Source organism: Coregonus lavaretus (genome assembly GCF_964263955.1).
Source record: "Coregonus lavaretus genome assembly, contig: HAP1_SCAFFOLD_786, whole genome shotgun sequence".
Classification (NCBI taxonomy): domain Eukaryota; kingdom Metazoa; phylum Chordata; class Actinopteri; order Salmoniformes; family Salmonidae; genus Coregonus; species Coregonus lavaretus.
Window position 1 is genome coordinate 57,945 of NW_028159639.1, and position 17,134 is coordinate 75,078.

The 17,134-nt window shown below is 44.9% G+C and overlaps 1 protein-coding gene across 1 annotated transcript; it reads right to left on the bottom strand.

Annotated features, from left to right (window-relative positions):
• Positions 1–222: 222 nt before the first annotated feature.
• LOC311122604 (polymeric immunoglobulin receptor-like) lies at positions 223–2,140 on the bottom strand (the record flags this gene model as incomplete). Its single annotated transcript, XM_084196945.1, has 4 exons — positions 1,972–2,140; positions 1,147–1,470; positions 681–1,016; positions 223–227 (listed from the first exon to the last, which is right to left on the bottom strand). Exons 1-4 carry the CDS (start codon positions 2,012–2,014, stop codon positions 223–225), a joined length of 708 nt encoding a protein of 235 aa, XP_084053071.1. The 5' UTR covers positions 2,015–2,140.
• Between the last annotated feature and the right edge of the window lie 14,994 nt (positions 2,141–17,134).

A 17,134-nucleotide genomic window follows, 5' to 3' on the forward strand; every position in this document is an offset into this window, starting at 1 on the left:
TGCTGTCCTCAGTTTTCACCAGAATGTCACTGTTACTTAAACATCTGCTGTTGCAGAAGTACTTGTAATTGGTCCCTGCCCATGTGAATGAGCAGACGAAAGCGACCTGTCCTCCAACAACTCCGGTCACGTTAGTGATGACTGAGTCCACAACACATAGAGCTGTCAAACAGAAACACACAGTCACTAAAGAGGAACTGGACCACATTGTCCTGAACACCATCATACTGGACCCATCAACAGAGAGGTAAGAGGACAACACACATTGTATTAGAAATGAAAATCACTAACAAAATAAGCGCTCTCTCTCTCTCTCCATCTCTCTCTCTCTCTCTCTCTCTCCATCTCTCTCTCTCTCTCCATCTCCATCTCTCTCTCCATCTCTCTCTCTCTCGCTCTCTCTCTCTCTCTCTCTCTCTCTCTCTCTCTCTCTCTCTCTCTCTCTCTCTCTCTCTCTCTCTCTATCTCTCTCTCTCTCTCTCTCTCTCTCTCTCTCTCTCTCAAATATAGGTCATGACAACTGCAGGTTTCATGATGACATCCATACTGAAACTTGAACTTGACTTGACATAAATAAATGAATGCAATTATGATTTCAATTAAACTACTTTCTTACAAGACTGTAACGTGTGTGTTTTGGGTACACATGCTAAAGAAATAGAAGTCTTGTTTATACTCACTTATAACATGTAGCTTCACCTGTGTGATCAGTGCGATGTAACTTTCCTTTCTCTTTCCTGTTTCTACTCCACACCAGTAGGTCCCAGTATCATCTTCTGTCAGGTCACTGATGGTCACTGAGTAGGATTTCACTCTGCTGTTGTCAGATACAGAGAAACGCCCAGCTTTAGCAGTTCTCTGGTAAGCAGCGATCATATTAACACAAGTCTTGAAGTCTTTGCTTTCCTTGCAGAAATGCTTGATGCTGTCCTCGCGGTCCTCTGGATAGTTGCAGCTGATGGTAGCTTCTCCTCCCAGATAGACCGTCTCTGTGACTGACTTCTCACAGCAGTCATCTGTCAACAGAAACACACATCACAACCTTAGTCTAATACTATAGACTGACTTCCTTGACTAGTGGTACTAATCATGCAACAACATATCTAGCTAAATTCATTTTCTAAAGTTAAAGTAAAAGTCTCTCACCCTTCTTCACATCCAGCTCTACCTTGGTGTAACTGTCAGGTGCATTAGGTTTGTCCACTCCACACCAGTAGGTCCCTTCATCTTGTTCAGTCAGTTGTCTGATGATCACCTTGAAGTCGTTTCCTTCTGTGTTGTCATACAGAGAGAATCTACCAACGTGATGCCAGCTGTTCTTCAATCCAGTTGTGATTTTATCCTCACAACTCCAACTATACTCCCCCATGCAGAAATATTTCTCATGACTTCTCTCTTCTATGGAATAATCACAGTAGATGATGACAGTTCCTCCAGAGTATCCTGTCACTTTGAAGGAGCTCAAACAACCTGTCAATCAGAGAAGAGAAAATATGTTTTATTCCTCTTGGTTTAGTGTTTTATATTCCTCTTATTCACACACACAAATACACACACACACAGAAACACACGCACACTGAAACACACACACACACACACACACACACACACACACACACACACACACACACACACACACACAGAAACACAGAAACACAGAAACACACACACGCACACAGAAACACACACACACACACACACACACACACACACACACACACACACACACACACACACAGAAACACAGAAACACACACACGCACACAGAAACACACACACACACACACACACACACACAGAAACAAAGAAACACACACACGCACACAGAACACACACACACACACACACACACACACACACACACACAGAAACACACACAGGTATCCCATACTTATCTGTAGTAGCAGCCTTTATAAGAAGACTGACTGGATGTTATTACATTGTTATAGAGAGTTAAAACAAGCTTATTACCTGTCATGAAGGAGAGGAGGATGACTATCAGCAGGATCCTCATCTTGTTGTGTTCTCTCCAGGTTGGTCCAGGTGTCTATAGGTCCTGATATAATGTTGTGTTCTCTCCAGGTTGGTCCAGGTGTCTATAGGTCCTGATATAATGTTGTGTTCTCTCCAGGTTGGTCCAGGTGTCTGTAGGTCCTGATATAATGTTGTGTTCTCTCCAGGTTGGTCCAGGTGTCTATAGGTCCTGATATAATGTTGTGTTCTCTCCAGGTTGGTCCAGGTGTCTGTAGGTCCTGATATAATGCTGTGTGTCCAAGTGCACAACTCTCTCTGTTCTCTCTACACTTAAAGTAACCTAAATACAAACTTCATGTACTTTATGTACTCTCTCTCGCTCTCTCTGCCCCTCCCTCTCGCTCACTCAATCCTTGTACTCATACAACTATGTACTTCCCTATTTCTGCATCTCTTTCTCTCTCTCTCTCGCTCTCTCTCTCTCTCTCTCTCTCTCTCTCTCTCTCGCTCTCTCTACTAGTTCAAACCCTCCTACCACATGTTAATTCTGACAGCCCCTCCCTCTTCCTCCTTAACCAATCATATCTCTGTTCCTACATCACACAGTAGAGAGAGAGAGAGTGTGAGAGAGAGAGAGAAATAAATAAAGATGGAGGCTGAGAGAGAGAGAGAGAAAGGGAGTGTGAGAAAGAGATCAGTGAGACAAAAAGAGGGAGAGAGAGGCCTCTATGGATCAAAGCACAGCAACACATTCATACACTCTCATGCAGACTGGAGGCTGTCTGCAGAGGAGAGAAACATAGTTATTCTGCCACTGGAGGGCGATCTCCCTCCATCTACCCTCCATCTACCCTCCATCTATCCCTCCATCTATCCCTCCATCTCAACTCTGTGTGTCTAGTGACAGTGGTACATGCTGATGAGACAGGTACTGAGTTTACTGACAGCACCAGTGGAGGCTGGTGAGGGGAGGATGACTTATAGTAATGTCTAGAATGGAATGTATCAAACACATAGAAATATATGGGTGCTTTATTGATAAATACACATAGGCTCATTTCCCAGTCAAGTGGAGTAAAAAACACTGAATAAGCAAAGCTTTCTAAAAGTGATAAACTGTCTCTTTTTGTTCAAGCCAGTGATACATTCACAGTAGAAAAATGATTGAATGAATGAACGGACGTACAGACGGAACGACCGACAAACAAACAAAAGAGTGAACGAACAGATGATTGAACTAACGAACAAACAAATAAATCAATAAATGAATATACGAACAAATTAACAAATTAACGATGTAAAAAATATGAATAAAAATATGAATTAAAGAATTAAAGAACAAACACATAAATGAATGATTGAATGAATATATAAACTAATTAACAAATGAACGATCAAATAAACAAATTAATTAAAAACACAAATGAGTGAAAACATTAATAAATGAAAACATGAATTCATGCTTTGCCATACAGATCAGTGTCAGTAGTACACTATGTAGCAGAGTGTTTAATGGTGCAGTACATCTATGAGGTGTCTACATCTGTAGGGTGAGTGTCTGGGTGGTTACTAGCATCAGAGTCTGTACTGAAGGAGACAGTAGCATAGTGGAAACAGGCTGGATCTCTGGGGAAGTTGACAGTAGCATAGTGGAGACAGGCTGGATCTCTGGGGAAGTTGACAGTAGCATAGTGGAGACAGGCTGGATCTCTGGGGAAGTTGATAGTAGCATAGTGGAGACAGTCTGGATCTCTGGGGAAGTTGACAGTAGCATAGGTCACACTGTCTTGAACCTATGTTATGGACCAATGTTGGAGTAAATGTCATCTGGACTAGGATTGGTTGCCGTGGCATAGATGGTGGTGATGTCACAGGCTGTATCTGGGTTCTGATTGGTTGCTGTGGCGTAGATTGGGTTAGTGATGGTTCCTATGTCTGGATCTTGGTTGTCTGTCATTGAGTCAGGAACCAACGGTCTGGCAGAGTGTTTGGCTGCTGAAGAGGAAAACAAACAGATTTTATTTATAAAAGCTATATTTATTTTCTGACATGTTTATGAAAAATAATAATAATGATTGCGTGTGATAACTACTGTACCTGTTGGTCTCCTGTCTCTGTCTCTCCTCTGTCTAATGAACATGAACAGCAGCAGACCCAGCAGTAGTAGAACAACACCCAGACCAACACCAGAGAACATCACATCACCTAGAACAACCAGACCAACACCAGAGAACATCAGATCACCTAGAACACCCAGACCAACACCATAGAACATCACATCACCTAGAACACTCAGACCCCAACACCAGAGAACATCAGATCACCTAGAACATCAAGACCAACACCAGAGAACATCAGATCACCTAGAACACCCAGACCAACACCAGAGAACATCACATCACCTAGAACACCCAGACCAACACCAGAGAACATCAGATCACCTAGAACACCCAGAGACAGTACACAGGCATAATGTTCCAGTGATGCTACATTTAGCTAGTCTCTACTGTACTGTACTTCTGTGTTTCTTCATTTCAGAGGGAGGGAAGAGGGAAGACAACATTAGACAGAGAAACAGGTGGGTGTTGAGGAGAGCAGAAATAAAGATTACATGTTAATGATGAGATATCAATAAGAAAAGACAGATTATTCAATCTAATACCAAGTATCAGGCAAAGTCTGTTTTTTATGTGGTTCAATCTCATTCATTGTCTGGAGGTGGAAGATGTAATGGCTAGTTTCCACCACAAATGTATCTTTACATTCATAGTTGTAGTTTATTTTAACTTATATTAATATTGTTGTTACCTTGTGTTCTAGCCACGTGCCAAAATATCTTCGGGCTTAACAACACAAGTGCCAATATATCCTTGGACCAAACAACACCCGTGTCAATATATCCTCGGTCCTAGCAACACCAATGCCAATATATCCTCCAAACACCGGCTTCTTGGGCATTATCAATTAAAAAGCAGATTCACACACACACAGCCATTAAATATAAGTGAATACGGACACTTGGTAAAGGTTATCTTATTGAAAGCACATTGACAGGTTCATCATTGTATCATCAATCATCATAAAGTTGACATTGTAACTCGTGTACATTACAACAGAGCAACAGGCTAGTCAATACAGGCATATGAAACCCCACAGTTTTCACACAATTAAATTACACTTTTAAATTAAACACAGACTTGTTAATCAGGAAACTCTTGGGTATGTTGTGGTGGACTGTCATTACAATTGCTTTACGGGAACCTGTTACAATTATGTTTGTAGTGTAGCTAGTCACTGAATGGCTCTGAATTCACTAACAGAGTCTGTGTCTGGGGGGTTACTAACACTGGAGTATATAACAGAGTATGGGGGGTTACTAACACTGGAGTATATAACAGAGTGGGGGGTTACTAACACTGGAGTATATAACAGAGTATGGGGGGTTACTAACACTGGAGTATATAACAGAGTATGGGGGGTTACTAACACTGGAGTATATAACAGAGTCTGGGGGGTTACTAACACTGGAGTATATAACAGAGTCATTCTGGGGGGTTACTAACACTGGAGTATATAACAGAGTCATTCTGGGGGGTTGCTAACACTGGAGTATTTAACAGAGTCATTCTGGGGGGTTACTAACACTGGAGTATATAACAGAGTCATTCTGGGCGGTTACTAACACTGGAGTATTTAACAGAGTCATTCTGGGGGGTTGCTAACACTGGAGTATATAACAGAGTCATTCTGGGGGGTTACTAACACTGGAGTATATAACAGAGTCATTCTGGGGGGTTACTAACACTGGAGTATTTAACAGAGTCATTCTGGGGGGTTGCTAACACTGGAGTATATAACAGAGTCATTCTGGGGGGTTACTAACAGAGTCTTACTAAAGAGGACATGTAATATATATGTAATCCCTGTGTGTGTTTGTTTGTGTGTGTGTTTGGTTTTACTATCTTTGTGGGGACCAGAAGTCCTCACAAGGATAGTAAAACTTGGAAAATCCAGACAAGTGGGGACATGTCACTGAAAAAGGCAATTTTAGGCTTAGGAGTTAAGTTTAGGGTTTTAATTAGGGTTAAAATGTGGGTTAGGGGTTAGGTTTAGGGTTAGGGGTTTGGGGTAAGGTTTGAGTTAGGTTAAGTTTAGGATTAGGTTCAGGGTTAGGGTTAGAATTAGGGTTAGTGGCAATTTTAGGCTTAGGGGTTAAGTTTAGGGTTTTAATTAGGGTTAAAATGTGGGTTAGGGGTTAGGTTTAGGGTTAGGCGTTAGTTTTAGGTTTAAGGTTAGGGGTTTGGGGTACATTTAAGGTTATGAGGACCAACACACACACCACCATCCCCAGACCTGACCCTATATACACCAGGACACCTGGAGAACACACAGTAACACACACACCACCACTCCCAGACCTGTCCCTATATACACCAGTACACCTGGAGATGTAGTGTAGTGATACAGACAGTCATCATGATTCTCTACCAGTGAAGTCTCATCTCTCCCTGTACTGTCTTCAATCACACAACCTATGATGCTATTGAGTCTGCTCTCTCTGTGGCTTTTCAGTGTGTGTGTGTATCTGTGTGTGTGTGTGTGTGTGTGTGTGTGTGTGTGTGTGTGTGTGTGTGTGTGTGTGTGTGTGTGTGTGTGTGTGTGTGTGTGTGTGTGTGTGTGTGTGTGTGTGTGTGTGTGTGTGTGTGTGTGTGTGTGTGTGTGTGTGTGTGTGTTTGTGTGACTGTGTGGGTGTGTCTCAGTCTTCCTCTTTATCCACATGTCCACACACACACACTGAAAAACACACATTTACACACTAATACTACACATTCACACTGTTTTAAACATTTTGATGAGTTTTAATGAAATGCTTTAAAAGTTAAAAGGTACAGTTTATGTACATATATATAATAGATATGTAAATCTCAAAGGTACAACTGACTATTATGGTATTACTGTCTTCATTATTATAAGAGCCAAAATGAAGCCAAAATGATATGACTAAACACATAGTTCATATTTACACAAATATTTACAAAAATGTTGGTTGACTTTCACATAATCTGGAGATAAAAGTGATTTTAAACCCAGATGTTCATATTTTACATAAATTATATACAGTAAAACCACATGAGCTGTTTGAATACAATATGTCAAGGAGGATTTGAAACATGTTTTTTTTTTCATGTCATTCCAAGATGGCGGCTCTGTGGTGACAACCCTTCATCTCTCTACAGGGAGCTTCCCTTCATCCCAAATGGCACCTTGTTCTCTATAGAGCACTGCCTTTGACCAGGGCCATATGGGGGATAGTTAATAGAGTGTTATTTGAGACACATCCCTTGTATAGATTATATAGTCCTACATTATTTTGGGTAGCTGGGCTGTAGAGTAGATGGCGTCTTCTGGGCTGTCTTTAGAGAGGTGTACAGCAGGGTATCTTGTAGATTCTACAGTGTCTTTGGGTAGCTGGGCTGTAGAATAGATGGAATCATCCTGGGTTCCACTGGCTGTTGGAGGGCTTGAAGAGACTCTAGAATCTTTGGGTAGATCCACATTATAGTTGAAGAGAGAAGCTGGGCGATCTGCAGTAGAATAGCTTGGATTTATATAATCTTTGGGGAAGCATTAGCATGTCACAGTGTGGAATCAAGTATGGGTAACACCATATATGGAGTGTGTGTGAAAGCTGGCATTGCGACATAAGTGTTAGGATTAACATAAGTGGGTGTATGGAAACATAACAGCTAATTGTGAAGATTGGTTGCCACTCAAGACTGTTTTGAGTGGCTGCTTGCTGTTTCCTTGTAGCATTTTAGCGAGGCCGGTTAGGCAGTTTATGATAATTACCGTGGGATGTTAGGATAATTAACGTGGCAGTTTATGATAATTACCGTGGGATGTCATGATAATTAACGTGGCAGTTTAGGAGAATTACCGTGGGATGTTAGGGTAATTAACGTGGCAGTTTATGATAATTACTGTGGGATGTTAGGATAATTAACGTGGCAGTTTATGTTAATTACCGTGGGATGTTAGGATAATTAACGTGGCTGTTTATGATAATTACCGTGGGATGTTAGGATAATTAACGTGGCAGTTTATGATAATTACCGTGGGATGTTAGGATAATTAACGTGGCAGGTTAGGATAATTAACGTGGCAAGTTAGGAGAATTAAGGTGGCAGGTTAGGATAATTAAAAAGGCAGGTTAGGATAATTAATGTGGCAGGTTAGGAAAACTAACGTGGCAGGTTACAATAAATAAAATAGCAGGTTAGGAGAATTAAATTTGTCGGTTAGGATAACTAACATGGCAGCTTAGGAGAACTAACCTAGTAGGTTAGGAGAAGGAGGTTAAGGTTAGGAAACGGGTTAGGGTTAGCTAAAATGCTACAAGGAAAAAGCAAGCAGCCACACATATCGATTTTGAGTGGAAACCAAACTGCCCAATTAGCTGTTAGGTTTCCAAACACCCACTTATGTTGCTCCTCCCACTTATTTGGCAACGGCCACCTTCAAACACACTCCACGTATGCAGTTACCCATCAATCTGTAGAATACCTGTGGCGGAGCTAGCAGGGTATGTTGTAGATGCTTGGCCAGCAGTGTAGGTTGCAGAGGCGTGGCCAGCAGGGTAGGTTGTTGAGTCTTGACCAGCAGGGTAGGTTGAAGAGTTGGTAGGCGAGTTGACAGTAGAGTAGACTGAAGAGAGGACCACAGGAAGTGTGTCTGTCTGTCTGTCTGCCTCTCTGATCTCCTCATACACACAGTCAACCTGCATAGAGAGCCAATGACAACAACTACATGGTCACATATGAAAAGAAGTGGAGGGCCCTCAACCAACGTGAGTCAAGGTGCAAACCAAACAATGTCAATGAAGAACTACATGGTTAATATGGCTGCATTTACACAGACACCAATTATTGGCAACATATCTAATCTGATTGGTCAAAAGACCAATTATTAAGATCAGAATTGGGCTGCCTGTGTTAACGCAGCCTTTGAGTCTGAGAATCCATTATCTGTTGAAACTGACTTGTCTAACTTACAAGTGATGTTTGCAGCAACTTCTTCATGTTGACAGATTGAGGAATGATAACAGATTACAGTAGAAATCCACTAGAGGACACACACACAAACACACACACACACACACACACACACACACAAACACACACACACACATATATACATATATACACATATATACACACACACACACACACACACACAAACACGCCCTTGTATCTCTCAAGGTGGTGGTGTTCTCCTGGTTCCTCTCCTCTGTCTGGAGAACAGGAGCAGGACCAGTCCTAACACTGTCACCATGACTACCAGACCAACACTGATCCACATCATCATACCTGACCACAGACAGGAGGAGAGACATTACAGAGTACTGTATATATCATAGATACCATCAGACCTGACCACAGACAGGAGGAGAGACTTTACAGAGTACTGTATATATCATAGATACCATCAGACCTGACCACAGACAGGAGGAGAGACTTTATCAGGGTTACAACATTTCAGTGACTTTCCCCAATCTTCCAGGTTTTCCAGTAATGACCAGAATAACTCAACCCTATGCTTTACAGACTATAGATATCAGACTGATGGATCGTTACCAGGGTCATCTGGTGGGTTGGTTGGTAGACTAGTGGATAGGTCAGTTAATAAAGTAAAGTAAGGTAGGTTGGAAGATTGGTAAGTTGTTTGGTCGGTCAGTTGGTTGGTAGGGTCTGTCAGGTGACAGACAGACAGAAAGACAGACAGACAGACAGACAGACAGACAGAGAGAGAGAGAGAGAGAGAGAGAGAGAGAGAGACTTTTGACTTTTTGTCTTCCTTTAATGGTACATCCTCATCTAATTAAACCCCCACCCCACCCCCCTTAAAATAAAGTCCACAGATTACCAATATCCCCTGTACTGCATACTCACCTTTTCCTCTACCCCATGTTACAAAAACAACCCCCCACATCACAATAACCCAAACCTCACCAACTCTACAACCGTATATCCAGACAATCTTCCTCAGCTATACAGACAGCCCCCCCCACACACCATATTTCTTGAAACATCTCCACACTTTTTATCATTTTATAAAACTCAAATTCCACCCTAAGGCGCGCAGAGACCATCCCATTAAATAATAGTAAAGGGTCTGTTATCCCCCCACCTTTGACCCTGTTCCTCCTTGTTAGCCAAATAGCTAACTTTGACTGAGCAAACAGAAAATTCAACAACACACATTTTTCCTTTTCCTTATTTGAATACCTGTACCCCATTATAAACATCCCGACAGTAAAAACCACCCCCAACCTCTCACACAGACATTCCAACTGAGACATTAAAGGCATTAACCTGGCGCACACAGAAAACACATGAATCACAGTTTCACTCATGACACAGAAAGGACACCCCTGTCTGACTCCCGGTTCAACCCGTGCTAACCAGCTGTTAGTGGCCAGGGCTCCATGTAAAACCCTCCACTGGAGGTCCCCTGACCTCTTTGGTACTGGGAGTTTGTAGAGCCCCCTCCATCTAAAACCAATCATACTCTCCGCTCCACATGCCCCCTGCCACTGATGTGCCTTCACTCCTGTTAGGCTCCTAATGTTCCTTACCTTAATGCAGAGGTTGTAGAGGGCTTTACCTCCCACCCCCTCAAACTCGCCCAGGCTCGGAGTGTTAAAATCTAACAAGTCCTCCAGACCCCCTTGCCAGTCCCCAGTCTCTGCCGTCACGTACAGTGGCGGAAACATTGGTGGCCCCTCCCCCTTTGGCTGCTCAAACACCCCCCTTACCGGCTCGGACAGTGCCTCCTGGACTTCCCCCAGGAATCTCTCCAGCAGCCTAAGAGACGTTAGTCCTGTTTGTTTTGCTAGGACTTCTGGGGTTTTCCATCCATCCTCTCCCAGCAGTCGCAGGTCACCCAGCCTTAGTAATCCCGCTGCCATCAGTCGCCTCTTCAGGGTGGCTGACTGAACCGATCTCAAAAGGATGACTGGGTTGTGGAAGATAGGCTCCTCCCACACCCACAGCCCAGGCTCCACACCCCCTTTTCGTGTGGGCCTTAGTAGCTGCCAGGCCCTCAGCACCGCAGAGTAAAAATCAGAGAGTCCTGCTGTACTCAGCCCCTCCAGCCTCATGAGGAATAGCTGCCGGTCCAACCCTAATCCGCCAGCTCTCCTCAGCAGCGCGCATGCTGGCTCCCTCCATCCGACATCAGTATGGTACAGCAGTCTCTGTGCCGCCTTTAGTCGGAATGCAGCCACCCTGCTCTCCAGTTCCACCAGGCCCTGTCCTCCTTCATTTACGGACATATACAACACTGCCGCCCTCAGCCAGTGATGGCCCGACCAGAAGAAATCCACCAGCTTGCGTTGCAGGTCTGCGAGCAGCCCAGCAGGGGGGTTGAGGACAGCCAGTTTATGCCACAGGGAAGATGCCACCAGGTTGTTGATTATCAGCACCCTCCCTCTATATGACACTTGGGACAGGAGCCACCTCCACCTGGCCAGTCTTGACACCACTGCCTGTGACAGCCCCTCCCAGTTCTTCCTGACCCACGTCTCCGAGCCCAGGTACACCCCCAATATTTTAAGCCCTTCACAACCCCACTGCAACCCCCCTGGAAGCAGAGGAGGGACCCTATCCCCCCATGCCCCACATAACAGAGCTTTGCTCTTTCCCCAGTTTACCTTAGCTGACGAAGCTCCCTCGTACACCTTCAGACTATTCTCCAGTGCCTGCATATCCTGACCATCCCTGACCATCACAGAAACGTCATCTGCATACGCTGACACTGCTATGCCTGTCCAGCACACTCCCTTCAGTCTCCTGCGTAGCAGGCCCAAAAAAGGTTCAATGGCTAGTGTATATAACTGCCCTGATAGAGGGCATCCTTGTCTAATGCCCCGCCTAACCCAGACTGGCCTACTGAGCCCCCCTCCCACCTTAACCATACATGATGCCCCAGCATACAACATCTTCACATAGGCCAAAAACCTTTCCCCAAACCCAAACACAGACATCACATTAAACAGATACTCATGGTCCACTCTATCAAAGGCCTTCTCTTGATCTAAAGAGACCAGACCAAAGTTCACATTAGAACTTCTCGACAAGTCCAACATGTCCCTGATTAAGAACAAGTTGTCCGTGATTAAGCGTCCTGGTATGCAATATGTCTGGTCCTTATGTACTATAGAGTCCAGATGGGACTTTAGTCTGTTAGCGAGGACCTTGGCAAATATCTTGTAGTCCGCACAGAGCAATGCCACAGGCCTCCAGTTCTTAAGTTCACACAAGTCCCCTTTTTTGGGCAGGAGAGTCAGAGCCGCCCGACGGCAGCTCATCGGCAACTCTCCTACCCCGACGCATTCACGCAACACGCGAAAGAAGTCCAGTCCAATTATTCCCCAGAATTTTTTATAAAACTCCACTGGGAGTCCATCGACCCCCGGTGCACGGCCGGGGGACATCTGGGTTACGGCCTCTGCCAGTTCATGGGACAACAGGGGAATGTCCATTTCATCCCTTTGTACCAGAGAGAGCTTAGGGAGTTCGGCAAACAAAACCTGAGCACACATAGGATCACACAGTTCTGCCTTATACAATTCAGTATAAAACTCCACAGTCCGCTCCCGCATCTCCCCCACCACAGAGGTCACCCGCCCATCCGAAAGCCGTAGACAATGCATACCCTTGGCTTCACCGCTCTGTCTTTCCAAACCAAAGAAGAAGGAGCTGGGAGCATCCATCTCCTTGAGCATGGAGAACCTAGCTCTTACAAGTGCTCCCTTTGCTTTAACCTGGAAAAAACTGCCCAGGTCCCTACGTAGTTCAGCTAGATTAACCTGGAGGCCTACATTGCCTTGCCCCACCAGCTCTACCTCCATCTCACTAATACTACGTTCGAGTTCCCCCAATACTCTCCTAGCCTCTGAGGATGACAGAGCTGTATACTGTTGGCAGAAAAGCCGAATTTGGACTTTTCCCACATCCCACCATTGACTCAGAGACTCATACTCCTCTCTTCGCTGCCCCCACCTTTCCCAAAAAGTCTGGAAACCTGAGCAAAAAGTGGCATCTTGTAAGAGCTTTACATTAAACTTCCAATAGGATGCCTGCCGAGGCCCTGGTGAAATAGACAGCCGAGCCATGGTTATGTGATGATCCGAAAAACCCACCGGGAGAATGGTAGCGCCCAACAACCTATTGCTCTGATTCCTGGACATGTACAATCGATCAAGTCGGGCTGCACTCACCCTAGCCCCAAAGACCTTCACCCATGTATACTGTCTTGTGTTGGGATGTCTAGTTCTCCAAACATCAACTAGGTCAAATTGATTAATAATGTCCCTTAACACCCCCACTGAGCCTGAATGAGGCTCCTCCCCATTTCTGTCTTTCGTAAAATCCATCGTACAGTTCCAGTCCCCGCCGACCACCAGCGTCTCCTCAGGCGCTACCTGTGAGAGTTCCTTTCTAAGACACCCAAATAGAAGCCCCCTCTCTCTCCCTGTGTTGGGCGCATACACATTTATAAAGACAAAACCCCTGTTGTTAATTTCTGCCTTTACTACAAGCAGTCTGCCTGTACACACCTCTTTTGAGGAGCAAATTTTTACAGACAGACCCGGTACAAAAAGGACTGCCACCCCTGCACTAACATTTGTTCCATGGCTCAGCACACTTGCCCCTTTCCACCAGAGCCCCCAATCAACTTCATTCACCACATCGCTATGCGTCTCCTGCAGAAACAACACTTGTACTTTTTTTTGTTTTACATATTCACCCAACACACTCCTCTTTCCCGCATCTCTGGCGCCATTAATATTAAGCGAGCCTACCCAAAGAGTCTCCATAAGAAGTGGGAGAAAAGCCAGCAAAGAAAGAGACCAATAGCAAAGCCCAAAAAGCTCCAGTGCCAGAAAGAAAACTTTCATCTAGACAGTGTCTGAAGGTAGACCTTTACGCACAGTTGTGACCCACTTCCTTAACCTAAACCGTTTCCTGGGTGAGAGGACACCATGCCCCTCATTTTTCATTGCATGTTGCACTGATCTTACAAACTTTCCCGGATCGCAAAAAAAAGCCTCAAGATTAACCTTTTTCCCCTTAGTCTCCTTCAGGAACCTTGACAGTTCCGTCACCGTGTACTTTGACCCCTCTGACTGACTGGCTGTCAGCTCTGGACCCATTGCGGAGGAGTCTGAAAAGAAATCCTCCTCATCGTCTACTTCCTCAGACTCACCTTCCTCCTCCTCATCTCCATCTCCCATCCTGACCACCTGTCCTTCCTCTCTAGTCGGGGCCTCCCCCCCCGCACCAGGCAACCTGACCACCTGCCCTTCCTCTCTAGTCGGGGCCTCCCCCCCCGCACCAGGCAAAGGTTCCTTGGTGTCTTTCATCACACTAGCCTCTGCCTTCCCACCTCCTTTCTTCTCCCCCTTTTTCCTCTTCCGCTTGACACCCTCCTCCACCCCTCCTAGTCGCTTCCCCTTCCCCACTACACTCTCCTCATCCACTAACATAACCTGACTAGACCCAGCCTCATCTACACCACCATCTATAGCATGACTAGACCCAGCCTCATCTACACCACCATCTATAGCATGACTAGGCGCAGCCTCATCTACACCACACTCCATAACATGACTAGACCCAGCCTCAGCTACACCACCATCCATCACACGACTAGACCCAGCCCCATCTACACCACCATCTATAGCATGACTAGGCCCAGCCCCATCTACACCACCATCTATAGCCTGACTAGACCCAGCCCCATCTACACCACCATCTATAGCCTGACTAGACCCAGCCCCATCTACACCACCATCTATAGCCTGACTAGACCCAGCCCCATCTACACCACCATCTATAGCCTGACTAGACCCAGCCCCATCTACACCACCATCTATAGCCTGACTAGACCCAGCCTCATCTACACCACCATCTGTCGCATGACTAGACCCAGCCTCTGCTGCCTGTGTCTCATTGCCTCCTGCACGTTGACCTCTATTTCCCCCACTGGCGCTTGAACCCTCACCTTGTCTATGGCCTTTATGTGGGCACGCAAAGCTCTTATGCCCCAAATCCCCACACTCAAAGCACCGTAGACTATCTGTGCTGGCAAAACCTGCGTAGAGCCCCTCCCCATGCCTCACTTTAAAGTTCACATTTAACTGTTGCTCATTGTTGTTCAGAAACATGAACACTTGCCTCCGGAATGAAACAACGTGCTTGACGGCATCTGCCTGAAAACCTGCCGACAGTACACGAAAACCACTAGCAAACTTACCAAAACGACTCAACTCCTTCCTGATTTGATCATCCGTAATAAACGGAGGCAAATTTGCAACTACCACCCTGGTCGAAGGGGTAGAAAGAGGAGAAATTGGCACCAACACATCCCTTACAAATATTCCGCTTGAAATGAGCCTACCCACCAAATGTGCCCTTTTCATGAACACAACCACAGCTTTGTTCATTCTGGACGCGGAATGTATAAATTCGGCTCCTACCTGTTCGCCGACCGCGAGCAGAACCTCCTCCACCTTAATTCCATTCTCAGGAACACACCTGAATCCATGCCGTAACGACAGCGTTTCCTCCGCGCTAGGCTGCGAAGCCATCGCTCACACCTCACCGTTCAAAACCCCAGGAAACTAAACCTCTGTCCTCTTCCTCTCTAACTTTGAAAAATAAAAAACAATGGGTACCACTAAAACAAACAGTGCATTAACCCTCCACCATAGAAGAGAGAAAACAAGGAAGGAAAACAAACAAATTAGTTAGGACAAGCCCTCCACACCAAACACTCAAACTCCAAAAAACTCCCAGCATGCACTGAGAGAGAGAGAGAGAGAGAGAGAGAGAGAGAGAGAGAGAGAGAGAGGCAGGCAGACAGACAGACAGACAGACAGATAGATAATGGAGTAGTGTAATAATAATAATAATAGTAATAATAATAAGAGGATAGATAATAAAAGTGTGATAAAGGAGGAGACTGTAGTGATCAGAGTAACCATAAGCAACGGAGGCCATTGTGTCAGCAGCAGCTCTCCACAAAATGAAACTTACCAGAACTCTGATTCTGTCCTGCACCAGGAGAGTAGTCTGAGGGAGGAGAATCTAGAGAGAGAGAGAGAGAGAGAGAGAGAGAGAGAGAGAGAGAGAGAGAGAGAGAGAGAGAGAGAGAGAGAGAGAGAGAGAGAGAGAGAGAGAGAGAGAGAGAGAGAGAGAGAGAGAGAGAGAGAGAGAGAGAGAGAGAGAGAGAGAAATTTGTCCAAAGAATGAACAGTTACAATTGATTTCCTCCAGAATTAGAAGCATTTAATATCACAGCTTGTTAGTTGTAATGTCTGAAATGAGAGATTCATCATACCTGTTCTTGATGAAAAGTGACCACTGATATCTCCAGATGTCAGAAACGTTGTAGAGAGGTTAGGGAGGATTGTGGAGGTGTTTGGGGATGCTGCAGAGAGGTTTGGGAGGATTGTGGAGACATGGGGTCTGGAGGTGACTGGTGACGGTGTAGGAGTAGGAGGAGCTGTGAGTCAATAGAAAGTACATATAAACACCAATACTGAAACAACTTTATGTCAGGGGATATAAGTCAGGAAGTTCATTACTAGATATCAATTTATATGTAGTGATCACTTACCATCTGTAACTATGAGATGCAGCTCTTGGTATGTGTCCTTTATAAATCTCTCCACTCCACACCAGTAGGTCCCAGAGTCTGACTTCATCAGGTTCTTGATGGTCACATAGAAGACTCCATCTCCCTTGTCTTCTATACTGTATCTATCTTGAGTTACATTCTTTCTCCCATTAGTTTGAACCAGAATGTCTTCATCAGAACATGTCCCCTTGCAAAAGCGTTTGATATTGTTCCTTGCAAATGTGAATGAGCAGCCCACAGTGACTTGTCCTCCCACCACCTCCTTCACATTCATGTCAGCTGACTCCACAACACACAGAGCTGTCAAACAGAAACACACAGTACAGTCACAACTGATGACCTGTGAGATATACTTTAACCCTGCATAAAACTTACTTTATCCCTGCACAAATCATACTTGAACCGTGCACATCTTCCTTTAACCCTGCATAATCTTACTTTAACCCTGCATAAA